Source organism: Sciurus carolinensis, chromosome 6 (genome assembly GCF_902686445.1).
Source record: "Sciurus carolinensis chromosome 6, mSciCar1.2, whole genome shotgun sequence".
Taxonomy (NCBI): Eukaryota; Metazoa; Chordata; class Mammalia; order Rodentia; family Sciuridae; genus Sciurus; species Sciurus carolinensis.
Genome location: NC_062218.1, coordinates 140,063,139 through 140,089,723, shown reverse-complemented (window position 1 = coordinate 140,089,723; position 26,585 = coordinate 140,063,139). Strand labels below are relative to the sequence as shown.

At 41.4% G+C, this 26,585-nt stretch overlaps 1 protein-coding gene across 1 annotated transcript; it reads left to right on the top strand.

Moving 5' to 3' along the window:
* The first annotated feature begins 675 nt into the window (after nt 1–675).
* Nucleotides 676–26,090, top strand: Slc36a3 (solute carrier family 36 member 3). The gene is made up of 10 exons (XM_047554802.1): nt 676–818; nt 5,686–5,776; nt 7,761–7,849; nt 9,882–9,977; nt 12,843–12,927; nt 14,010–14,228; nt 15,749–15,847; nt 16,202–16,368; nt 19,385–19,554; nt 25,801–26,090. Exons 1-10 carry the CDS (start codon nt 676–678, stop codon nt 26,088–26,090), a joined length of 1,449 nt encoding a protein of 482 aa, XP_047410758.1.
* The last annotated feature ends 495 nt before the right edge of the window (nt 26,091–26,585 follow it).

Genomic DNA, 26,585 nt, shown 5'->3' with positions numbered 1-26,585 from the left:
CCTAGGATATATTAGGTGTTCAATATATATTTTTAGCATACATAACTTTTTAAAGGTTGACTTACACTTCCTTCCAGACAGGTGGAAGTCCATTCACTACTCCAGCACGGAAATTCTGAGCAAGTGTCATTTGACTGGACCTTATAAGCCACTCTTCATTTTTACCCAGGAAGCTGGTACTAGATGATGCTATACAGGATCACCCCTGCATCCTGGGACTCTGCAGCAGCTTATTGGCCAGGCAGCCTCCATTGTGAGGTAGCTCTGGTTTCTTCCTTGCCAGAGAGCTGTGCACTGAGTCTGGGTCCACATCCAGACACCAGAACCTCCAGTCAAATGGTACCTTTTTCCTCCCGGTCACCTTGTTCACTTTGCCCTATAGCCGTGAGGGCTAAACTGGGAGAGGCCAAAAGCCCAGGCAAGATTCCTGGCAGGTATCCAAGCAACTGCAAGGGGTAAACCTTCCAAGAGCCAGGTGGGGCTCCACCAACATCAGCTTCTCCTGTCGCGACTGCTGCCTCACACTCTCAACCTTCAGCCAGGGCCAGGCACCCTTGGGAATTGGAAGCCAGCATCTCAGGTCTGTAGCTATGGCTTCTCCAGAGAAAAAACCAGCAGAGGCTTATTCAAGACTGTTGCAGGACTAGACTCCTGAGCCTCTGCCACCCGCCCACCATGATGAAGACATCGCTGCTTGGAAAGGACTATAACAATGAGCTGAACTTGGATGATGGGTCTAAGTCCCCCTCGAAGAGCAGCAGCAGCAGCAGCATCACCCCAGAAAACGCCTCTTCTGCTGGGGAAGACAATGCTCTATCGTAAGTGGCCACACCCCACTTCCGGGTCTTCATGCAAGTGCTGCTTTGGCAGCTCTGGACCACATCCTCCTACCTTTCCCTCCTTCATCCCCTCATGCTCCTTGAACAGGAGGCACATAGGTGAAAGAGGAAATCTGTAGAATCTAAGAAAGTTGACCCCCATGACTCTGGGGACCACTCCAACTTTCCAGCCTTTGCAAAAGAATCCAGATTGATCAGCCATTCCCACCATGAGCTGCTGGGTTCCAGCAACACTTTCCTGTCTTAGGCTGAATGCTTTTTGTTTCTTCCACACTTCAAGGTTGCTCTCCTCTCCTCAAAACCCCCGCCATCTGTACCCTGCCCCCTAGATCTTACACTATATTTGTCCCACTTTTACTACCCAAACTCAGACACATGGAATTTTTCTCTAAGACGTTCATTGCCAATCAGGCTATTATCTAATAGCCTTGAGCTATAATAGCCATGAGCTATTGATAAGAATACCAGCATTGATAAGAATACCAGAAATGTCCTTTAGGGAAGAATTAAATTGGTACTTTTTTAGATGGCAATGATTAATGTTAAATTCTAACATACCACTTATATAAAACACACAACTTCTTATGTGACTTATCCTATCATTGAAAGTACATACAAGTGCACACAAAACTGGCAGCAGTAGCTGCCTCTGGGTAAGGGAATTGGGAGACTGAGAGAGCTTTATATTTATAGAGTTTTTGGTTCTAATGAGTTACACATGACAGTAGAATGCATTTTGACACATTGTACACAAATGGAGCACAACTTCTCCCTCTGGCTGAATGTGGTGCAGTCACACCTGTAGTGTAATCATACATGTATAGGGGTAATGATGTCCGTCTCATTCCAATGTCCTTCCCACTCCCACATCCCCTCCCCTCCCTTCACTCCCCTCTGCCTAATCCAAAGTCCCTTCATTCTTCCCTACCCACCCTCCCTCCATTATGGATCAGCATCTACTTATCAAAAAAAACATTTGGCCTTTGATTTTGGGGATTTGACTTACTTTGCTTAGCATGATATTCTCCAGCTCCATTCATTTACCTGCAAATGCCATAATTTCATTCTTCTTTAAGGCTGAGTCATATTCCATTGTGTATATGTACCACATTTTCTTTACCCATACATCTGTTGAAAGGCATCTAGGTTGGTTCCATAGTTTAGCTATTGTGAATTGAGCTGCTATAAACATTGATGTGGCTGCATCTCTGTAGTATGCTGACTTGAAGTCCTTTGGGTATAAACTGAGGAGTGGGATAACTGGGTCAAATGGTGGTTCCATTCCAAGTTTTCTAAAAAAACTCCATCCTGCTTTCCATAGTGATTGCACCAATTTGTAGTCTCACCAGCAATGTTTTTTCCCCACATCCTTGCCAACACTTAGTGGTGCTTCAATAATTGCCATTCTGACTGGGGTGCAATGAAATCTTAGAGTAGTTCTGATTTGAATTTCTCTAATCGCTATAGATGATGACCATTTTTTCATGTTTGTTGATCAATTGTATTTCTTCTTTTGTGAAGTGTCTGTTCAGTTCTTTAGACCGTTTTTTGATTGGGTTACTTGTTTTTTTGGTGTTGAATGTTTTGAGTTCTTTATATATCCTGTAGACTCTCTCTTCATGTTCTTGATTGTTTCCTTGCTGAGCAGAAGCTTTTTAGTTTGAATCCATCCCATTTATTGATTCTTAATTTTACCTTTTGTGCTTTAGGAGTCTTGCTAAGGAAGTCAGTTTGTAAACCAACATGGTGGAGATTTGGTCCTACTTTTTCTTCTAGTAGTTGCAGGGTCTCTGTTCTAGTGCCTAAGTCTTTGATCCATTTTGAGTTGACTTTTGCAGGGTGTGAGATAGAGGTTTAATTCCATTTTACTACAAATGATTTTCCAGTTTTCCCAGTCCCATTTATTGAGTAGGTTATCTTTCTTCCAATGTATGTTTTTGGCACCTTTGTCTGGTTTGAGATAACTGTATTTATGTGGGTTTGTCTCTGTGTCTTCTATTGACATACATGTCTATTTTGGTGCCAATATCATGCTGTTTTTGTTACTATCACTCTGTCGTGTAGTTTAAGGTCTGGTATTGTGATGCCTCCTGCTTCACTCTTCTTGCTAAGGATTGCTTTGGCTATTCTGGGTCTCTTATTTTTCCAAACAAATGCATTTGATTTATGGGTATTGATTTTATATCCTGCTACTTTGCTGAATTCATTTATTAGTTCTAGAAGTTTTCTAGTGGAGTTTTTTTGGATCTTCTTTATATAGGCTTTTTTTTATTGTAGTTTGAACTTTTGGACTTCTTACTGTAGGTTTTACTACCTAGTTTTTTAATAAGTATAATTGATCAATAATATCACTTCTATAAATTTGTCTGATGAAATCATAGGTACCCATGACCATTTTTATTGAAGCAATGATTACAATATTGAAAATCTGGAAACAATAAGAGTGGTTAAAATATGGTATAAACTTACAGTAGAATACGATACAGTCAGTAGAAGTTACGGAGGAGATGTACATATATGGAAAAACGTGTAGCATGTATTATTCATCAAGAAAATTATTTTAGGATCCAGCAAGTTCTCCTTGTATAAAAATCTGTGTATTTTGAAGCAAAAAGGGGTGCCTAGAGAAATGCTCATCATTATGTATGGCTATTTTCAATTAGTGGGATTTTGGAATTTCCTTTCGTAATGACAATTTTCAAGAAAACATATAAAGTTCATCTTTTTTAAAACAAATGTCTAGGTGGAGCTTCCAACCTCCGATTACTTTCCAAGGTTTTGATGTGTAATGTTGTTGACTAAGGTGCAATAGTTTCTCCAAAATGTCTCACCTTTCCCAGGTCATCTGGTTCAGGTGGGGCAAGATGCCATCTGTCCTAGGAACAAGGGCAGATGGAGGGAGGGAGGAGGGCAGGAAGTGGGGAGAAAGCATATGTTTTAGAAAAATTACTGCTAAAGAACTGACATAAGAGAAAAAATATATATATATATTTTGCTTTGACATATTGTCCATAATTGCTATCATGGAGAAGTAAAAGTTACCTCTTAGAAGTGAACAAGAGATGACCCTATTCTTAGGTATATAGACTGAAATAACCAAGATTCAGGAAGTCACAGAGGGGAACAGGCCCGCCTGTTCCCATGACCCCACCCTTTCCCCCTGGTCAGTATTGCAATACCTGGTGCAGATGCCTCCTCACCCTTTGCCTGGACTCCCTCATACCTGGGACAGAATCCTGAGTCATGAGAACTGACTCCACCAGACTTGTGTGTGACCTTGGGTGGTTCCTCTGCTCTTCTGGTGACTTCTCAAGGTGCCTTCTCATACTAGGTGGAAAGGGCATCTTTACCTGCTTCAGTCAGGCCTGTTCATCTTTTTTCCGTCAGTCCAGCTCTGCTTCTCTTGAAGGAGGCCCTTGCAGACATGTGAGCACTGTCAAGGCAGGGGGTGCTGCTGCTTGCCCCTGGGAAGCACTTCGGGATTCTAAGATCTATCAGATCACTCTTCTGCTTCTTACAGCACCCCTGGCCCATAGGCAGATGAGGAAACCGAGGAAGGCAGCAGCCAAGGGGCTTTCAAAGTAGTAAGTGAACACAGTAAGTAGGTCTACATCAGAGTAGAACTCAGAACCCAGGGCTCTTGCCTCTGAATTCAGTGCCCTTATACTCACTGAACACTTTTTTTATTTTTTGGTACTAGGGATTGAACCCAGGGGCAGTTAAACACTGAGACACATCCTCAACACCCTTTTTTATTAAAAATTTCGATACAGGTTCTCACTAAATTACTTAGGACCTCACTAAGTTGCTGAAGCTGGTCTTGAACTTCCGATCCTCCTGCCTCAACCTCCCCAGTCTCTGGGATTACAGGAATGTGCCACCATGACTGGCAGTCACTTAAGTTTGGTTTTGATTCTGTTCTCATGGACCTGTTCCCACCCGTCCACCTCAATCTACATCAGGATTGGAGCTGCCTGGGCAAGAGCCACGAGCACAGACATGAGGAACATCTAGAACCCTGGCACCTTGCCGGGCACCTGGTAAATACTCTGTAGACACAGAAGCAATTGCTATTAAAGTTTATCCACATCTGTACTGGGAATGTAGCTCAGTGGTTGAGAGCTTGCCTAGCAAGTGCAAGGCTCTGAGTTTGATTCCCAGCACCACACACAAAAAATTATCCACATCCAAGACATAGCATGTATTATATCATAATCCATGGAGACATATATATGCATACACACATATATATACACACATGTGTATGTATACATGTATATACATGTATATAAATATATCTATAAATTTCATTTTATTTTCACCATGAATATTGGTTGATTCAATGAATGAAGGAGTGAACTAGAACCAGTAAGCACTCCATCTATGGTAGGGAATAATTATGTTTTTTTCTAGTAAGGAAGTTAAAAGTGACCTGGTGCCAACAAATATTCTGCAAATTGAAACAGTTATTACTAATTCTTCTCATCGGTCTGGGTGCTAGATGTGTAGTAGATCTCCATAAATATCATGTGAGTGAATAAATCTTGAAAGAAATCATTGCATAAATGAATGAACAAACTAACACTAGAATGTTCTACCGAATGACAGCAATTTTGCTTCAGTTTTTCCTTTAAAGCCTAGTGTGTGTTAAACAGTTGTTGAGTCACCTGAGCTAGCACCAGCCCTGGATCTGAGACTCCACCGAACTGTGGGTTGCACGGGAGCCCATAATCTCCTTTTGTCCTTTTCTCAACTGGCACCCCGGAAATGCTGGGCAGAGGCTGAGCTGGGCCGCCCTTCCCTCGCCCTGACAGCCTCTTCTTGTCTCCCTCCTTTTCCCCCACAGGCTGTTGCAAACCTTGGTCCACCTGTTGAAATGCAATGTTGGCACTGGACTCCTGGGGCTTCCCCTGGCTATAAAAAATGCTGGCTTACTGGTAAGAGACATCTTTGGGCTGTGAACTGGTTGGTCCATGGGGCAGAGGGGCAATGCTTCTCTAAGGCCTTTGCACAGTTGATCAGTGGGCAATCTGGGGGTGCCCTCTATGATAGGAAATGCACCTATCAATCTCCTGGGACTGAACTGAGCATCCCTGGAGGGGAAGGGACACTGTTCATAAGGCCCCACCACATTCATTCTTACTCCACTTTGCCACTTCCTCCCCAGGCCCCAGGACTACATTACACCAGCAGCCAGGGCCCTACAGGCATCTGAGCATGTGACTTCTGTTTCAAACCATTTGATGGTGTAAGAGAAAGTGGCTCGGCCATGAGGACAAGGGTGCCTCCTTCGAAGCCCACACTGCCCTGTGCCAGGCTGTTCCCTGATCTCTTGCTTCTGTCTTTGGAAATTTGCCTCCTTTCTAAAACTGCCTTCTTTCTATGAATATTCATTCTTCCCTCATGAATATTAATGTTACATCATGAATATTGATGCTGCTTCACCTCCTGTCCTGTCCTTCTACAACTTGTATCTTCCTCACCTGGAATTCTTAAAGTACTTATGGGGGTGCAACATTTTTTTTTTTTTTAAATATACCTATCTCCTGCACCTCATTGAAGGCTCTGAGGGCAAGAACTGTCTGATTTCACTTTAGACCTTCTCTCAGCACCTGCTGTAGAGACTGTCACACAGGAAGCCCACATTAGTGTATATTGAATTGAATTGATACCAAATATACAATTTCCATTTAGTTTCAGGGAGATTTTCCTTCTGTCCAGGCCTGGTAAGTGGCCTTATGTCTAACAAAGTCATAGAGAGACCCTTACTTCCTCACATGACTTCTGATATGTAGGGGTTCCAACCCAGAGATTGAACTGTCTCTCCCCTTTAGAATCCTCTGGGTTCTCTGTCATTGGCAGAAGAGTAGTAGGACCACAGAACTGTTCTTGCCAGTGTGGTATATGCTTTTTAAGATGACTCTTTTATACATTCAAGTTTTGCCTACTAAGAGGAATTAGATAATTTCTTTATTCTCCATCTCTCCCTGAGAACTTCTGACCAGGATCCAGTTGAGAAATGTTTCTTGAGAACCTACTATGTGCATTCTTAGGCCCCAGGAATACAAAAGTAAACAAGACAAGAAAGTCTCTGCCACATCTAGGCTATATTCTCCTGGAGTCTAGTCATGTTCTTTACCCCTCATTTGTTTCTTTGTGACAGATTATGTTATCTCAGGGCACTTCAATAAAGGCAGGAGTATGCAGAACAAAGGAGGTGAGAGAGTCCTTCATTACTCTATGCCCTTCTGATCACATCTGGAAGTTTATGGTGCATACCTGACCTCTCTTCTTAAAAGCAGTTTTGACAAATTAGAGACATTAGAACAACAGCGATTCTCAAGTGGGGATATTTTGTGCATCAATCTGTCACATCTAGACATTTTTGGTTGTTACAACCTATAACTGTTACTGACACCTAATGGGTAGAGGCTTGGGGATGCTGCTCAATATCCTACCATGCTCAGGACAGCCCCTTAAAACAAAGACTCATCTGCCCCAAATGTCAATAGGGCCCTTGCCGATAAACTCTACTAGAGGAAGGGAACCGAGTCACAAAAAGAAATTTGGTCTTCAAATGTCTTAGGGGAGGTGAGGGTGAGGCTGTGTAAAACGTTAAAAGCACCATGAGAGAATACAGGAGGGCAAAACTGGAGGCAGATGAGAAAGGCGTGTGTTGTAAGGGGAGTCGGGAGATCTGTGTCACAGGTAGAATCCTAGCAGAGACGGAGCAGCCACTTTGCAACGACGCCAGGAAGGGCATTCAAAGCACAGCATGGGGGACAAGAATATCCATGCGCTGTCTCTCACCCCAGCAAGAGCATTATTCTGCGAGGAACCCTAGTGCCCAACCGCGGGAGGGTCAGGGTGTGGGCGTGGTCAGTTCACTGATCAGGCCCTGGGCCTCTCCTCTCCCTCCAGGTCGGGCCCATCAGCCTGCTGGCCATCGGGATCCTCACAGTGCACTGCATGGTCATCCTGCTGAACTGTGCTCACCACCTCTCTCAGAGGTGGGTCCTGTTCCTCTCTCACCCCAGCAGCAGACCCCATCCATCGGGATGTCGAGTTTCCTTTTACCATTGAACCAATAAATTAGGCCATTTCTCCAGGCCCCATGCTGCTCTGGATCCAATGGAAGTGGTGGAGGGGGTGGGAAAGAATCCCAAGAAGAGACTCTTGAGCAGACCCAGCTCTGCTGCTAGCCGGCTGGAAGACTCAGCCAGTTCCTACACCCCTCTAAGCTTAAATCCCCTTACCAGGAAACATCAAAAGTGATAAAAGAGGCTAAGGCACTCCAAGACAATCATGTAGGGGCAAGATTTGTGGACAGCCTTCTGTTCCTTTTAATTTCCCCACCCCAGTACTAATGCCTTGTCAGGGTAATTTGTTCCTGGTGAACCTCTGTAAAGATAAGTCAATAAAAGTAAAAACCTAGTTAGCCATAAAATGCATAGTTTTCAACGATTTCAGTTATTGAAAACATATATCATAACAACGTTTATGTGTTTAAATTAAGTGCAAAACAACCTCAGGAAGAAAAGACAATTGCCACGAAAAAAAAAAATAATGTTGTGATCCACAATGTTCAAATCCAAAGGATCACTCATTATAAATAAGTCTCTATAGTAGGCACTATTTTATTCCCATTTCACAGATAAGTAAGTTGAGGCTTAAGTGCCATGCCCAGGACCACACAGCTAGGAGATGGCAGAGCCAGTATCAGAAGACTTGTCCGATTTCATTCTTAACTATGTGACCTTAGCTCACTGGGGTCATCATGTCCCCTGATAGGCCTCTGACTTTTTCTTGATTTCTCTTCCATTTTTTTCTAATGCAGATGTCCCAGAATGGTGGCCTAAGAGCTAGCTGTGACTTTCAGATATATTTCTGGGGACTTCCACAGTTTTTCATTTTTAAGTCAATGTTTAAAAACTTAGAGATTTCACATTAAAGAAAAAAAAAAAAAAAAAAGAAACCCTTCTGCTTTCTTCTTGATAATCAGATATCTGGCACTTCTGGGCTTTTCTTATTCTCTGGAGCAGAGTCCCAGTCCACCCTGTTGAGAACCAAATGTGTGCTTGCTGTTTAGCCACTGACCCCTCTACTCCCTGTTCTTTTATCTTGGGTCACCTACCGTATCACTGTGGAATTTGCAACCTTCAGACTCTCCTATATGCCAGTCCTCTGCAATCTGACCCCATTGATGCATGAATGCCAATCTCAGTGAGCAATATGAAAAATAATAATATTAATAATGGATAATAACAAAAGTGTGTTTCCAATACATCCCAATATCCATCTCTCACTGTCTCCTGCTCAAAACAGTCTGCATGTGGAAAAACTGAGGCCCAGAAATCTGAAGAGAGTTGCTTAAGGTCTCCAGCTCATGAGGCAATTGCATTTAAACCCTGGTTTCCTATCAAGTCTGGAGCCTATCTCTGTCCTAGCAGTTCTGAAATTCACATTGAGTATCCATGAGCTCAGTAACCTGATGCTTCTCCCACCTGCTTCTGTCCAGGACCAGGACAGTCCTAAATCATGTCCTGTCCCATCCTTAGAAAGGGAAAGGGACAGGGAAAAGAGATATTCTGGAACCTGGACCTCACATCCTACAGGGTGCTGGGCAGGAGCCTGAGGATCACCTACGCATGGGATCTGGTCCATGTAGGCAATGAGAAGGCTGAGAAAAATCCAGAAAAGACAGCAACCCTGGCTGGCCACACCTTCTCTGCTGCCTCCATCTCTGCCCTCTGACCATGTGCCCTCCCTCCTGCCTGGCAGACCTAAATCAATGCACAACTAGTGTTTATTCAAAAAGAACAAATCCAATGAGATCCACTTAAATGTCTGTTCTTAAAGATAACTGCAAAAAGAAAAAAGGATACAAAGAAAACTCCCGAAAGTTGTGTGTAATATACAACTATGAGAACATTAACAGAACACTCTATGCTGACCTACAAATACACCATAATTACCCACTGCAGGAGTAAATCACAACTCCAACAGAAACGTTCTAAGTTACACATTGTCCTTTCCTCCTAGACTGCAAACGACCTTTGTGAACTATGGAGAGGCCACAATGTACAGCCTGGAAACCTGCCCCAACCCCTGGCTGAGGTCCCATTCGGTGTGGGGAAGGTAGTAGTCATGGATGTAGAAGTAATTGTGACGATGACAAGCATGATAAGCCTCATATCTTTATTCTTTATTTCTGCTTTAAAGTTTTAAGTGAATATACTCTTAGTCAATCATGGTGGCACACACCTGTATAACCAGTGACGTGGGAGGCTGAGGCAGAAGCATCATAAGTTCAAGGCCAGCCTCAGCAACTAAGCAAGGCCCTAAGCAATTAGTGAGACCCTCTCTCAAAATAAAACATAAAAAAAGCTAGGGATGTGGCTCAGTGGTTAAGCACCCCTGGGTTTAATCCCTGGTACCAAAATAAAAAAATAAAATAATAAAATAAAATAAAATAATAAAATAAAATAAAATAAAATAAAGAATATATTCTTTTGGGAAACTGTCGATAGAGAGTATCTTTATTAGCCCCATTGCCTACCCTACTCTTTACTCAAGAGGTAGCCACTGATGTCTAGTTAGTAAACAGTCCCTTTGACTTTTTCTTTCTCTACATGTACATCAATATATGTATGTGAATGGACATGTATTATTAATTTAATATTTTATTGCACATTACTTAGAATCATTTTTGGAAATTTGCTTTTTGTTCTAATAATATGTCTCTAATTTTTTTCCATTGGGACATGTAGATCCACCTACTGATTTTTTTAGGGCTCCCAAGTGTGGATGTAGACCATAGTTTTATTTGATCATTCCCCTCATGGTGAATATTTAGGTTGTCCCCTTGCTTGATAAAAAGTTAAAACTCAATAGTTAGAGTAGATGGCATCTGTGCTTCTTCTTTTACAAAGTTTCCCACTGACTTTTCACTAAATGTTTCTGATCATCTCAACAACCTTGTGAGGTAGACAGGGTCCTGGAAAAATGAGCTGACCAAGGCTCATAGAGATAAACTAACACATTCAAAGGCACATTCATTGATAATGGCAGAGCGGGGACATGACCAAGAACCTCACACTGTAACCTTTTCCAGCAAAGACCTTTGGGAAGTAGTGGGATAAATACGGTGGCTGCCACCATCCCAGGAGGTCTCTGACCTCCCCAAAAATAGTCACTCCAATTTCAGAGAAGGTAGGTCATGATCAATTTTTGATGACACTCTCAATGATATTTAGGGCAAGCATGGCCCTTAGAGATCACTAGATTCATGCCTATTGATATAGAGAACAAGGTTGCTCAGAGAGGGCAATAAAGTTGCTCAGGTTCACACAGGAAGTTAGTGGTAGATCAAAGACTAGAATCCAGAACATCTAGCTCCCACTCACCTAGCTTCCATGTACCCTTTCTTTGGAAATCCAGTGATCAAGAAGGAGTTGGAAACATTTGGGAAAATATTAGTTCAACCAGTGATTTGTAATTTTAGTGTACTAGGAGATACCTGGAGAACTTGATTAAAACCGTTCATTCTGTGTAGATAATCATTAATGGATGCTCAAGCCATTTAGTGAAAAGTTAGTGGGAAACTTTGTAAAAGAAGAAGGCACAGATGCCATCTACTCTAACTATTGAGTGCACCATCCTCACGGCTCAGTGGACATAGGACAATCACACATGGTGTCTCATAATGGGGTACAGTGAGGCGTACAGGGCACTACGGTGTATATTCCTTTTTTGGGGGAAGGGTACTGGGGAGTGAATCCAGGGGCACTCAACCACTGAGCCACATCCCCAGCCCCTTTTTGTATTTTATTTAGAGTCAGGGTCTCACCAAGTTGCTTAGGTCCTCTTTAAGTTGCTGAGACTGGCTTTGAACTTGCCATCCTCCTGCCTCAGCCTCCAGAGTGGCTAGGATTACAGGCATGTGCCACCACATTCAATCACTGTACATTCTTGCCAGAAAAATAAATTAAGGAGCTTCATCTAATCAAGTAACTGATATCAGTGTACAGGAAGCACAGGGATAGATAAATAAGATAAATGATGTCAAGAGGAAGACTTGAAAACAGATCTACTATAGGACAAATGATCTGATATTAAGCAACCAAAAAATGAACAGCTGCAGGAGAAAATAAAAACAGGACAAGGAGAATAAAGCAATTTTATAAACTGAGTTCAATAAAATGCAATGTATAGGGCCAGGGAAATAGCTCAGTGGTAGAGCAATTGCCTAGCATGTGCAAGGCCCTGGGTTTGATCCCCAGCACTATGAAAAAGATAAAAATAAAAATCAAAACAGTTATAAAAGATATTTTGGAGAGAATTGTGATATCTAAAATAGGGACTATGTATTTGAAGATATTAAAATTCATTTTCAGGGTATCAGTCCTAAGAAAATATACTGAGATTAGGGTCAAAATATTATGACATCTGCAAATGACTTTCAAATGATTCTGAAAAAAATCTGTGGGTGTGCTTGTGTGTGTGTGTGTGTGTGTGTGTGTGTGTGTGTGTGTACCTGAGTGAAGATGAATATGTACACATATGAAAAGATTTGGGGCCAAAACTTAACAATTTATATATTTAACAAATATATGGATGTTAATTATACTATTATATGAACTATTCCCCAGGACTTGAAATTTTCAAAAGAAGAAAAATTGGAAAAAATCTAAATCCATCAAAAGAATTATTAAAAAAAATACACTATAAAAATACTTTAGTGCAAGCACAGGGGTGCACGCCTGTAATCCAGGGGCTCAGATGGCTGAGGCAAGAGGACTGCAAGTTCCAAACCAGTCTCAGCAACTTAGTGAGGCCCTAAGCAACTTAGTGAGACCCTGTATCAAAATAAAAACTAAAAAAAGGGCTGGGGATGTGGCTCAGTGGTAGAACACCCCTGGGTTCAACCTCCAGTACCAAAGTAAATAAATAATAACTTGAATGTTTGTTTTCTCATTCTATCTCCCTCTTTTTATTTCCCAGGTACACTGTTAGCTTCTTACTGATCATCACTCAGCTGGGCTTCTGCAGTGTTTATTTTATGTTCATGGCAGACAACTTACAACAGGTGAAGAGGCCTCTTCTGGGCAAAAGGAGAGAAAAGCAGACCTTCTACTGCTAAGGGCTACATTTGCAGAAGCATAGTATTTAAGTCATGGGAGGAGACAGCTTCATCCATTCCCAGATTAGATCATGACTGAGAATTTTTTCAGTCCTGGGAATCACATTCTAAAAGGATGGTAAAGAAGCCAAAGCAACTTTTTAAAACTTTCAGCCTGAAAAGCATTGGTAAAATTTACATTAGGTACCATCTCAAGTTGTCATGTAGAAGTTGACTAACTGAAAATAAGGAAAATCAGTGGCTAACTTCCTGCCGTTGTCTGCCTAAGACACATTGCATGCCAATCACAGCCTCTTGCAAAATAGAAAGAGCATACCTAACAGTCACAAAGAACTGTAACCAGTATTATAGATGGACTATGCAGGTAGATAGGCTTTGCTCAACATCCAGAGCTCTTTCTGACTTGTAGGGCTCTCTAAGGTTAAAGAGGATGTGCTTGTGTGTTGAATTATCTTTCCTTGGCTGTATGAAAGAAAACCATTTGGTGGGGAAGAAGAGGTTGGGCTAGCTGACAAAAGTAACCTCCGACCTTGAGGCTTAATGACTCTAGTGGTTCCTGGTTCACGTTGACAGATTCAGCAAAATACATGACACTCAGTTGAACTAGAATGCATTTTATATATATTTATGTATATATATATAGGTATATACACACACATATGCATATATGTATATATACATGAAAATATACATTATATTATATATTTCATAAATATATACTTGTATATATTTTTATATGAACATATAGTCTAATAATTACACAAATAATTTATATATGAATATATAAATATATATATATCACTACTTATCTGCAATTCCAGTTTAACTGTGTCATGTATTTTTCATGTGTATATTTTATTATATATTTTTTTACTATATATATATATTATTATTATGAGTAGGTTCTATGCAATATCTGGAACGTATTATACTAAAATGTTGTCTGTTGATTTTCTGAAATTGCCCTGGAGCTGGGCATCCCGTGTTTTGTCGTCAACTGCCATGCCTTCCGCTACATTCTCTTTCAGATAGTGGAAGAAGTCCATGTCACCTCCAACACCTGCCAGCCCAGGAAGTTCCTGGTGCTGACCCCCATCCTGGACATTCGTATCTACATGCTGACAATCCTGCCCTTTCTGATCATGTTGGTGTTTATCCGGAACCTCAAGGTGCTGTCTGTCTTCTCCACCATGGCCAACATCACCACCCTGGGGAGCATGATTCTGATCTTTGAGTATATCATCCAGGTCTGTGCCTGAAACCGTGGAGGAAGGGCATCAGGGTCTAGGGCCTCTGAGACACTTGGGAAGGGATATTGTCATGATGGGCAGATGACAGTGAGAAAGTTCCATTCCCTGCTCTGAGCAACCCCTGCCAAAGTGATATCTGGGAACATTACTGCTCCATAAACTCTAAAAACTAATCATCATCATTATCAGCATCCTGGTTCTCCTCAACACCAGCATGGTTACATTGAATAACAATAAGTCATTCAACAATTCATAGGTCCTGTGATCCAGGCATTGTGCAAGGACCTGGGGATTCAGTGGTAAGTAAAAACAGGTAGATAGGGTGTCTCCTCTCACAGAAGTCACATTCACTTAGGGAGGTTAATACTGATTAATAACCAACAAAAACTGTAACAGTGGTAGGTGACAAGGAATGCATGTATGATAAAGGAATTTGATCTACTTGGTGCCATGCACTTTACATATCTAACTTATTGGAGCTTCACAATACTACTATTTTGGAAGTACCATCCTTATTCTGTTTATAGACAAACTGGTAAACAGGAAGCAATTTTTTCACTACCTCCAATCAGTTTGCCCCAAGGGCCCTTGGTCTAGCCTCATCACAGGTCCTGGAATTCCACCATTACACTCATTTCTTTGAGTCTGATAGTTTTTGGAGTTGTCTTCTTTTCCTATTGCTGTTATAACAAATGACCACAAACCTAGGGGCTTAAAACATCACAAATTAGTTTACAGCTCTAGAGGTCTCCTGGCCTAAAATCAAGGTGTTGGCAAGCTACACTCCTTTCTGGAAGCTATAGCCTTTTCTGGTATCTACAGGCTGCCTGCATGCCTTGACCTGTGGCCCCTTCCATCTTCAAAGCTGGCAACATCAGGCTGAGTCTTTCTCATGCTGCCATTTGTCTCTTCTTTTGATTCCCATTTCCACTTTTAAGGACACTTGTCCCACCCGGAAATCCAGGATCATCTTATGTTAAGGTCAGATGATCAACAACCTTAATTCAATCTGAAAACTGAGTCCTCCCTTTGCCATGTGGCATCAGACACCCACAGCTTCCTGCATAGCTCTGGGGAGCGATTGTTCTACTCACCACAGAAGTTTATTAAAATAATCATTCCCCTTAGATCCACCACAGCTGCTCTTCCAGCTAGTGGACCACACAGCACTGAGGAGTGATGAGAAGAGGCCGTGGAGGGATGAGACACAGGAGACCCAAATCCTTATCTTAGCTGTGTCCGTAACTTGCAGAATAGACCTGGGTAATTCCCTTTTTCTCTCCACATCCTGCCTTTTCCCACAGTAAAGATAAAATGGCTCCCCACAGCCAAAAGTTGGAAAAAAATTCATGTCTAATGAACGATGAATGGGCAAAGAAAATGTGCTATATAAATATATATGGTAGAATGTGATTATCTCTTTTGAGGTCAGGCATGACCTAACTTCTATCAGGTCATGGTTCGTTATGACTTTTATACCATGGTAAAGCCAATGCCCTCCTCCTCCTTCCTTTCAGGACATTCCAGATCCAAGCAACCTGCCCCTAATGGCAAACTGGAAGACGTTTTTGCTGTTCTTTGGTACAGCCATCTTCACATTTGAAGGCGTCGGTATGGTAAGATTGATGGGTTTCAGTGAATGGGCCCTAGTGTTCTTTAGGGTGCAATTCCATCTATCTAAATTAATAGCATTTAGGAAAAGTGCAGAATAGCAATGCATCCATGATTCCTTCTGCTCCACACACCACACTATGTCTTGAAGACTAAGAATTTCCTATTCAGCAAAGACAGAATTGGGCATTCCTGACACTATAAAATAGGAGAGAAAAATGAAACTGTGGTCACCTGGAAAGGGCCTTTCCTGACTCCGAGCCCACCCACAGAAGGACAGTCATGCTTGTGGGGAAGCCTGAACCTACACCATGTACCACATCTCTTTCTACCCTTTTTCAAACTCTTTTCACCTCCAGGTTCTGCCTCTCAAAAACCAGATGAAGAATCCACATCATTTCCCCCTCGTTCTATATCTGGGGATGTCCCTTGTCATCTTTCTCTATACCTGCCTGGGAGTCCTAGGCTACATGAAGTTTGGGTCAGACACCCAGGCCAGCATCACCCTCAACTTGCCCAACTGCTGGTACGTCTCTGCCGGCCCCAGGTGTAGGGAGAAGCATGGGATCTTATGCCTTAGCAAGAGATGAGCATTCCCTCGGGTTATCTTTAGCAACAGATATTAACGGTTAATGCTGCTACTAAGTATAATGATAGGTAAGTTGATGATGTAGGCCCTGTGCTCTATCTCATCTAATTATTTATACCTTATGAGTTAGCGTTATTATTATTAACTCCATTTAATAGAGAAGGAAGTTGATGTTTGAAGAGGCTCTAAGTAATTTTCGCTGTTCACATTATGAGAAACTGAAACTTGAATCCAATCTGTCTGATCCTAAAGTGCAAAGACCCTAGAACAGAAATGATCTGGGAATGTTGAAGAAAAAAAACCAGAACAACAAAAAGTAGAACTCAAAGTAATGATCGAAGTCCTACAGACGGACTGCTACTCAGACACCCAGTTTGAAATATAGACCACACTGCCATTGCTGTGTCCCAGTTGGAACTTGGTCTGGAGTTCTTGTATTTAATCATTCATTCGTCCCAAAAATATTCTGGGGGCTGATCTGTGGTATGCATGCAACCCGTGTTAGCTGTTATTTTAATGGCAGTATTAAACATGCAGTTACCAAGCAGTCAAGACAGCCAGTGTTTAGGAGCACATTTTCTAAGCCAACTAATGGGACTTGCATCCTGGTTCTTAAGTGACCTTGGGCAAGCTACCTGATCTTCCAAGCCCCGTTTCCATCCTTTGTAAAATGAGGATCATACTTATGCCTGTTTATATCAGTCAGGATAGAGCAAGTTCTGCTCCAGTAATGATCTCAATGGCTGAACACACAAACACTTTAAAATTGCATGCTCAAGCTGCATGTGTATTATGGGATGGCTGAGGCTCATGCTGATGGGACAGCCACTCTACAAAGTGTTGCTGGTTGCCATGGCAGAGAGAACAGGGAATCACCCACCGGGCACCAAGCTGGCAAAGCTCCACCTGGAATGGCAGGTGTCTTTCCTGCTCACACCGCCCCACCCTGGGTACTCCGAGGAGGCAGGGATGTACCTGGAAGTCTTTGGTGAGTACCATGAATGACTACCACACTCTCTCACAGGGTGAGTATGAGCATTAGTTGGTTTGATACATAAAATGTTTCTCACGTAGTAAGCCCTCGTGGGGTGTTAGCTCTTGTCATTGCTGAGCCCCACAGCCTCAGTCTCTCTGAGGTACATAAGGTGATGAGGCACCAATTTCCCACAAAGCCAGGGTTGTAAACCGAGAAAAAGGTCACCTGCTCACTAACCGCACTGTGAGGTGACAATGACTAGATGAGAAATTCAATGTGGGATTTCTCTGACATTGTGCCTTACTTTATGTAAGTAAGATATCCTGTATTTGGGAGACTGAGGCAGAAGGATCATTAATTTGGGACCAGCCTGGGTAACTTAGTAATACCTGGCTAATTTTTTTAATTTTTAAGGGGCCAGGCGTGTAGCTCAGTGTTAGAGCCTTTGACTATTATGTGTGAGGCCCCAGGTTCAATCCCCAATAATGGGGGAAAAGAAGGAAGAAATTCTAATAACCAGGTAGGCAGGACCCTTTCCTTCTGAGGCAGCTAAACACGGGCTTTGAGCTCCACCAAGGCTCTGTGCCTGCTGATGTGAACTTGGTTGATCCGGGGAGCCTTAAACACATTTCCCTCTCCCATAAGAGAAACACCAACAACTCACGAAAAAATGGGAAAAGGGTATAAGCCAACAGTTCACAAGCAAATAAGATATGACCAGCTTACATTTGAAATGATGCTCAAAAAACCATCATAATAGAAATGCCAGTTTAGAAAACACACACACAATGGCATAGACTGGCATGTACTCACACACGCTTTGGATGAGCAGGGAATTTCACACAGTAGGACAAGTGTGCAGGAGGGAAATACCTGTCAAAATTTAAGATCCCATACACACTTACCTATCATTCTGACTGCTGGAGTTATATATTATGTGCACATAGATAAGCAAACAAGGGTATTTTTTTTTTGCAGCATTAATGGCGAAAGATTATGATTCTCAAAAGAATAATCTGAATATTTATTAATTTGTGACTAGTTTTAAAAAGTATTGTATCTATGTGATCAGAGTGCCAAACTGTTGTTAAATGGAAGGGCCAGATCTATGTGTATTGACAGGGGGCAACTCCAAGAAATATTTGATAATGATAAAATAAGGGGATCCACTGCATGCAGAGAAATGCTACCATGCATGTATGTAGCATGTTCACGTGTGGGTCATGTGAGGACCCACATGCTGTGTAAGGTCATATATACCCAGATTGTTTCTGGGGAGCACAAGACAACTCTGAATGGTTGCCTAAGGAAAGGGGAAGTGGAGACTGAGAATCAAGAGCAGGGGTGCTTTTCACTGTGGGACTGTTGTACTTGAATTTTACTCTTTGAAGACTACCTTTTTAGTGTGTGTGTGTGTGTGTGTGTGTGTTTTGGCTTGAATTATTTCTTTTTTTTATTGTAAACAAATGGGATACATGTTGTTTCTCTGTTTGTTCATGGAGTCAAGGCATACCATTTGTGTAATCATACATTTACATAGGGTAATGTTGTTTGATTCATTCTGTTATTTTTTCCTCCCCCCCCACCCCTCCCACCCCTCTTTGCCCTCTATACAGTCCTTCCTTCCTCCATTCTTGCCACCCTCCCATCCCCCATTATGTCATCATCCACTTATCAGTGAGATCATTTGTCCTTTGGTTTTTTGAGATTGGCTTATCTCACTTAGCATGATATTCTCCAATTGCAGACTACCTTTTAAATAATTAAAAGGAGAGGGTCACAGATTCCTGGGTCGTGGGTTAGTTGACTCAATCTGCAGAAATGTGCACTTTTAATGAGTTTGCCAGGTGGTCCTGACAGTTACAATGATTTGTAACTCACTGACAGGTACCAGTTTCTGAACAGTGAGTGAGACCTAAACTGCCCTTTCCTGGGGGCCAAACTGCATTTCACATCCTCATGATGATCTGTCTGCAGGTTGTACCAGTCGGTCAAGCTGCTGTACTCCGTTGGCATCTTCTTCACCTACGCCCTCCAGTTCCATGTGCCAGCTGAGATCATCATCCCATTCGCCATCTCCCAGGTGTCAGAGAGCTGGGCCCTGTTTGTAGACCTGTCTGTCCGCACAGCCTTGGTCTGTCTGACCTGTGAGTAGGATGAAAGGTACTCTTTGTCCAAAACTATGGCAAGGAGCCACTTGGGTGCCTACCCCATCATCACTGGCTCTGCCACTTGCTTTCTTTGTGACCTAGGGAAAGATATTTAATCTCCCTGGGTCTCAACTTTTGTGCCTGAAAAATGGGTTTCAAAGAATGATCACATAGTAAATGCTTCCATAATCTCTACTGCCTACCTATGGAAAGTATATGATGATTTTATGGGGAAAGAAGTATCAATCATTCAACCACTACTATGTGCCTGGCACTGTGCCAGCATTACCTAACACTGCCAGCCTAGTGGTATAACCAATCGAGGGAGCCATGCCCAGAGAAATGACATAACAGGCCACATCATACAACTCTACAGAGCTGGGACTTGATTACAGGCGGTAGGCACTAAAGTCTGCTTCCATTGTGACATATTCCTTCCTACCAGAAATTAAAACCAAGTCCCCTATCAAAAAGGGATGTTTAATTATGGGGGAACCCCAAAGGACTGATTTGTTAAAGACTTTGGGATCATCTGGGATGCCCTCTTTTCTCCTCCCTCTCTCCTTTATCTTCGTTCATTCACCCATTCATTCACATTAGGTGCTGTTGTGGGTGTATAGGAAATATGGTGGAGCATGTCCAGAGAAAGAGGATTAGAAAAATGCCCCATGAGGAATGAGCAAAAGAGCTGGGGACTGTTTCCCTGAGAAGCAAAGGCCAGGGAATTTCTGATTTGTCCTCCAACACCTCTGGGATCACGGTACAAGGGAGAGAGCAAGTTTAGTCTTAAAGCCTCCAGAAGCCAGATCTTAAAGCAGAGCAATCAAGGCTCCATACAGGGTCAGGAGAAACTGTGTGCCTCCCTGTGTCCAGCAGAGGCACATGCTACCTGGTCATAGCTTTAAATAACTAGAATTCTAAGAGGAGAGACAGTACTCTTGCTTGGCTTGAGGTGTCAAGAGTGTCCAGTCTGTATCCAGACAACAGAAACCTGGGTATGTGTTGTTCTGAGATTGTTCCCAATCACAAGAGTGTGAGTTGAAGAGAAAGATGGAGTTCAGGCCACCTGAATCAGGGAAAGTGTAGATAGAGACAGTTGGTCTTCTAATGACAAGTCTTGCTTCTAGCAAATACCAAATGGCCACTTTTTCCTCCTTTATTAATCCGTCATCATTCATTCATTCATTCATTCATTCATACATTCATTCAACAACTGCTTATTGAGCACCTCCTACATGTCTGACATTGTGCTGGACAGTAGGGACACAATCATGAATAATGGGACTGGGGATTTAGCTCAGCATATGCAAAGCCCTGGGTTCAATACCCAGTACCACTCGTCATCATCATCATATCATCATCATCCTCACCATTATAAAGAATAATGAAGATGTGGCTCTGACTCTCATGGGTCTTACGAGATGAACTGCGAATATCTGCAAGGAAAAAATGGCAGCACTTTGTGATGAATGTTAAGATGGCACGTTGATGAAGTACCCACATGACAGTCAAAACTAAGTAGAAGACACCCTGTATACTTAACAGGATCCTGCACCACATCCTGAGCAGGTCAGGGGGTCAGCCCTCTCCAGTGGAGGACATGCTGGCTAAGACCTAAGAGAGAGGTAGGAGGTAGATGGACGAGGGTAGAATGTGCCACGTAGAGGGAGCGGGCTGTGCACAAGCCTGAGGTCTGTACTGACCTGTGGTCCACCGGAGAACTAAAGGCAGTGGGGCAAAATCAGATTAGGTTCAAACATATGGAAGGACGCTCCTAAGCTCATAGCTCTCTCAATCTGGGCTGAGGAGTTTTGGCAACAGGGAGTCCTGGGAGGGCTCTGAGCAGTGGGCGACTGTGACCAGAGCTGAACCTCTTGAGGCCTTGCTCCTGTCCACCTGGCAGCATAGCTGTCTTTGGACACATCTCTCTGTCCCCTCATTGTGAGCTCTCCCGGGGAAAGATGCTGATATTCCTCTGTACCTCCACTGGTACACAGTTTACAGGGACCATACCATAAAGGGATGGGACTCCCAACTGCGAGATCCTATGAGTCTCTCTTATGCCCAATATACTGGAGCAATTTCAGAAAGAGGCGATGTTTTCTTAAAGGTTCAGCAAACTGAATCTGGAAGTGTAGCTCAGTGGTAGAGTGCTTGCCTAGCACATGCAAGGCCCTGGGTTCCATCTCCAGCACCAGGAAAAAGAATGATCCAGCAAGTTTAGATGCTTTCCAAAACAATTTTTCTCTAATTTGTTCATAGATAAATTATATGGCTATATGAAATTAAATCACATAAATTGCATATTTCCTCAATCAAATATTATCAACATTGGACCCTGTTGGCAAACCCATGATATACATTTATTATGTGTATAAGAGATGGAGATTTAATAGTGTTTATAGAAGAAGAGGAAGAAAGGAAAGCTAACGCTGTCTTCATGTTTTCTGTTCTGCCTAACAACCCTAATCCTTTTACGAATGGGAAAACAAGTGGTTGAGATTTGTAGAGCAACAGAACCATCTTTCTTTTTTAATCGGTCCTTGCTTCTAGACAGAAGTCCTATGATGTAGTTGGTACAGTTGGATTAGACGTCTGGATAAGAGTCAAGCACTTATTGAGCACCTACTGTGTGCCAAGTTTTTAATATAACAGGAGAAGCAGCAAAGTAGAGTAGAAAGGACTTTATTTTCTGTTGTTGTTTATAGAATGCTATTTTTTAAATTGATAAAATCTATGTGTGCTTATGACATACAACATATTTTGATATATACACACTGTGGTATAACTGAACTAAGTTAATGAACATATTCATTGGCTCAAATGTTTATCATTATTTTAGTGAAAATATTTAAACAGTACTATTTTGTCAATGTTCAAGTATACAATACTTTGTGATTAGCTACAATCACCATGTCATTCAGCAGATCTCTTGAACTTGTTCCTCCTTTCTAACTGCAATTCGTCCTCTGTCCTTTGGCCAAACAACTTCTATTCTCCTACCCCCTAACCTCTGGTAGCCACCGTCTTGCTTTTTCTTGTATGAGCCTAACTTTCTAGATTCCACTTATTAATGAGAATATGTAATGTGTCTTTCTGTGCCTGACTTGTTTCGTTTCACATAACATCTTCTAGGATCATCCATGTTGTTACGAATGACAGGGTTTTCCGTTTCCTTTTTAAGATTGGATTGTATTCCACTGTGTATATATGCAGTATTTTCTTTATTCTATGGCAGGGTTACGTGAAAAACGTTGCAATGAACAGGACAGTGCAGATATTGCTTTGACATATTGATTTCCATTCCTTCACACATGCCAAGAAGGGGGATTGCTGGGTTTTAAATATTTATATGTTTATATAATTATATTCATATAATTATAAAGTAATTTAAATTCTTCTGAGGCAACTTGATACTGATTTCCATAGTGACTAAGTTAATTTACAACAGTACACAGGAATTCCCTTTTCTCCACCTCCTCACCAACACTGGCTATCTGTTGTCTGTTAGCCACCCTAACCAGTGTGAGGTGATATTTCATTGTGGTGACTTTTTTTTTTTATTGTTTTTTTTTTATTGGTTCTGTGCCTGGTGCCTGGTGCTTGTATTTTTGATAATTGCCATTCTGATTGGAGTGAGATGAAATTTCAGTGTAGTTTTAATTTGCATTTCTCTAATTGCTGAGATGTTGACTGTCCATATTTTTTCTTTTGAGAAGTGTCTTTCCTTTGCCCATTTATCGATTTGGTTATCTGTGTGTTTTTTTGGTGTTAGGTTTTTTGAGTTCTTTGTATATCTTGGTATTAATTAATTAATGTCCTATCTGAAGGGCAGGTAGGAAAGATTTTCTCCCATTCTGTGGGCTCTCTCTTCACACTCTTTATTGTTTCCTTTGCTGTGAAGAAACTTTGTAATTTGATGTCATTCCATTTATTGACTTTTAATTTTACTTCTTGCACTTAAGAAATCTTGTTAAGGAAGTTTGTTCCTGAGCCAACATGTTAGATTGTTGGTCCTACATTTCCTTTCAGCAGATGTAGAATTTCTGGTCCAGTTCCTAGGTCTTTGGTTCACTTTGAGTTGAGTTTTGTGCAGGGTGAGAGAGAGGGTTTAATTTCATTCTACTACATATAGATTTTTGGTTCTCCCAGCACCATTTTGTTGAAAAGGCTATCTTTTCTTTACTGTATGTTACTGGCACTTCGGTCTAGTATGAGATAACTGTAATTTATGTGGGTTTGTCTCTGTTCCTCTGTTCTATTCCATTGGTCTTCATGCCTGTTTTGGTGCCAGTACCATACTGTTTTTGTTACTATAGGTCTGTAGTATAATTCAAAGTCTGGTATTGTGATGGCTCCTGCTTCACTTCTCTTGCTAAGGATTCATTTGGCTATTCTGGGCCTCTTGTTTTTTCCAAATGAATTTCATGACTTTTTTTTTTTTTTTTCTATTTCTGTGAAGAATGTCATTGGAATTTTGATGGAAATTGCATTGAATTTGTATATTGCTTTTGGTACTATGGTCGTTTTGACAATATTAATTCTGCCTCTTCAAGAACAAGGGTGGTCTTTCATTCTTCTAAGGACTACTTCAATTTTGTTCTTTACTGTTCTATAGATTTCATTGTAGAGGTCTTTTGTCTTTTTTGTTAGATTGATTCTCAAGTTGTTTTTGTTGTTGTTGTTGTTTGTTTTGAGGCTATTGTGAGTGGGATAGTTTTCCTAATTTCTTTTTCAGCAGATTCATCATTGGACTATAGGAACATAATTGATTTAAGCATATTGATTTTGTATCCTGCTACTTTGCTGAATTCATTTATGAGCTAGTTCTGTAAATCTTCTGGTAGAGTTTTTTTCTGTAAATCTTCTGGTAGAGTTGGACTGAATATAGGGTCAGATCCCTGGAAAGCAGAGATAATTTGAGCTCTTCTTTTCCTACTCATATCCCTTTAATTTCCTTCTCTCATCTATTTGCTCTGGCTAGAGTTTCAAGGACTATGTTGGATAGGAGTGGTAAAAGTGGGTGTCCTTTTCTTATTCCACCTTTTAGAGGAAATGTTTTTAGTTTTTCTCCACTCAGAATAATGTTGGCATTGGGTTTGTCGTATATACTCTTTACAATGTCAAAGTAAGTTCCTTCTATCCCTAGTTTTTCAGTGTTTTAAACATGAGTGGCTGCTTTACTTTGTCAAATGCTTTTCTTCATCTATTAAGATAATTGTGATTCTTGTCCTTAATTCTGTTTACGTGGTGAATTATTTTTATCGATTTGCATATGTTGAATCAAGTTGGCATTCCTGGGATGAAACCCGCTTGATTATTTTTTACTGTGTCTTTGTATGTGGCTTGCCAATATTTTATTTAAAATTTTTGCATCTATGTTCATCAAGGATATCAGTCTGAAGTTTTGTTTCTTGATGTGTCTTTGTCTGGTTTTGGTACTGGCTTCATAGAATGAGTTTTGCAGTGTTTTGTCCTTTTCCATGTCATGGATTAATTTGAGGAGGATTGCTATTAGTTTTTGAAGGGTCTTTTAGACCTGGGCTGAAAATTCATCCAGTCCTGGGGTTTTCTATGTTTGAAGGTTTTTTTTTCCTACCATTTTTCCTTCCCCTATCCCCTGCCCTCCCCTCCCCTCATTTTGATAGCTGCTTCAAGTTTATTACTTGATATTCAACTGTTTAAGTTTTCTATATCCTCCTGGTTCATATTGGTTAAGTCAGATGTCTCTAGAAATTTGTCCATATCTTCAGGATTTTACAGAAATAGTTCCTGCTCTGGATTTCAGTAATGTCTGTGGTGATATTTCTTTTTTCATCTTGAATTTTGATAATTTGAGTTTTTTTCCCTCTGGAAAGAAATTTCGGCGAGGCATTCCAAGGATTCTCCTCACAGCTCTGTGTGAGTTAAAGCAAGTCCTGTTCCCTTTAGAGCTCTAGATTTCCCCATCTCTACAATGAAGAGGTTATGATAGCTAAGTGGTAGAGTAGATCTTCCAATAAAGATTATGTATGAAAAATCCAATAGATAAAATACAAAAGGGGCATCTGTGTCAGCAGTGAAGACGGGTCGGAGTCAGGAGCTGTGGTACCTGAACTGTTATGTAAGCCACAGGGGGCTCCTGCCTGCCTCTCCAAACCACTTCTCACTCACCTGTGAAGCTCTTGTGCTCCAAAGTAATGGTTTGTTTTTGCACTTCCGGCAGGGATGATTAGTGATTCTAAATGTTTCTTCTTGCTGCAGGTGTCTCAGCCATCCTCATCCCCCGCCTGGACCTGGTCATCTCCCTGGTGGGCTCTGTGTGCAGCAGTGCCCTGGCCCTCATCATCCCCCCGCTCCTGGAGATCATCACCTTTTACTCTGAGGACATAAGCTATGCCACCATTGCAAAGGACATCATGATCAGCATCCTGGGCCTTTTGGGGTGTATTTTTGGGACATACCAAGCCTTCTATGAGTTGACCCAACCCATCAACCATTCCATGGCCAACTCTACAGGTGTCTATATGCATCATTTTTTATTTTTATTCTAATAGCCTTCTCTTCCTCCTAACCCCAATTTGATTTCCATGCAGATGTTATATACATTCATCAAACCCCAACATCTCTATATTAATTAGTGGCTTTTTTATCTTTCCAAGAAAAATGTAGATAGCATAGATTAGTATTGATACCTCTCAGGCTACACCTTTTTGGATTTTGGATTTCTTTGGCAATCATTTGTACCTCAGAACCAACATCATATTCAGACATTCATATTATTAACCTCACTTGACGGAAACAGGGATGTCATTCACTCCTGATATCCCTGGAAACAAGAGATCAAACATAAATGCAAAACCAAGTTTTTGGTTTATGCTGTAGAAGCTGCCCTAAAAACATCAAATTTATAGAAGTACATATTGGTAGAAGGGAATTTTCTATTTAGATATTCCAAGTGAAAGAGTGACAGAATAACAATAGAACTTAGCTATAATTTTGTCACTGATTTCTTTTTCTTTTTGTATTGGGGATTGAACCCAGGGACA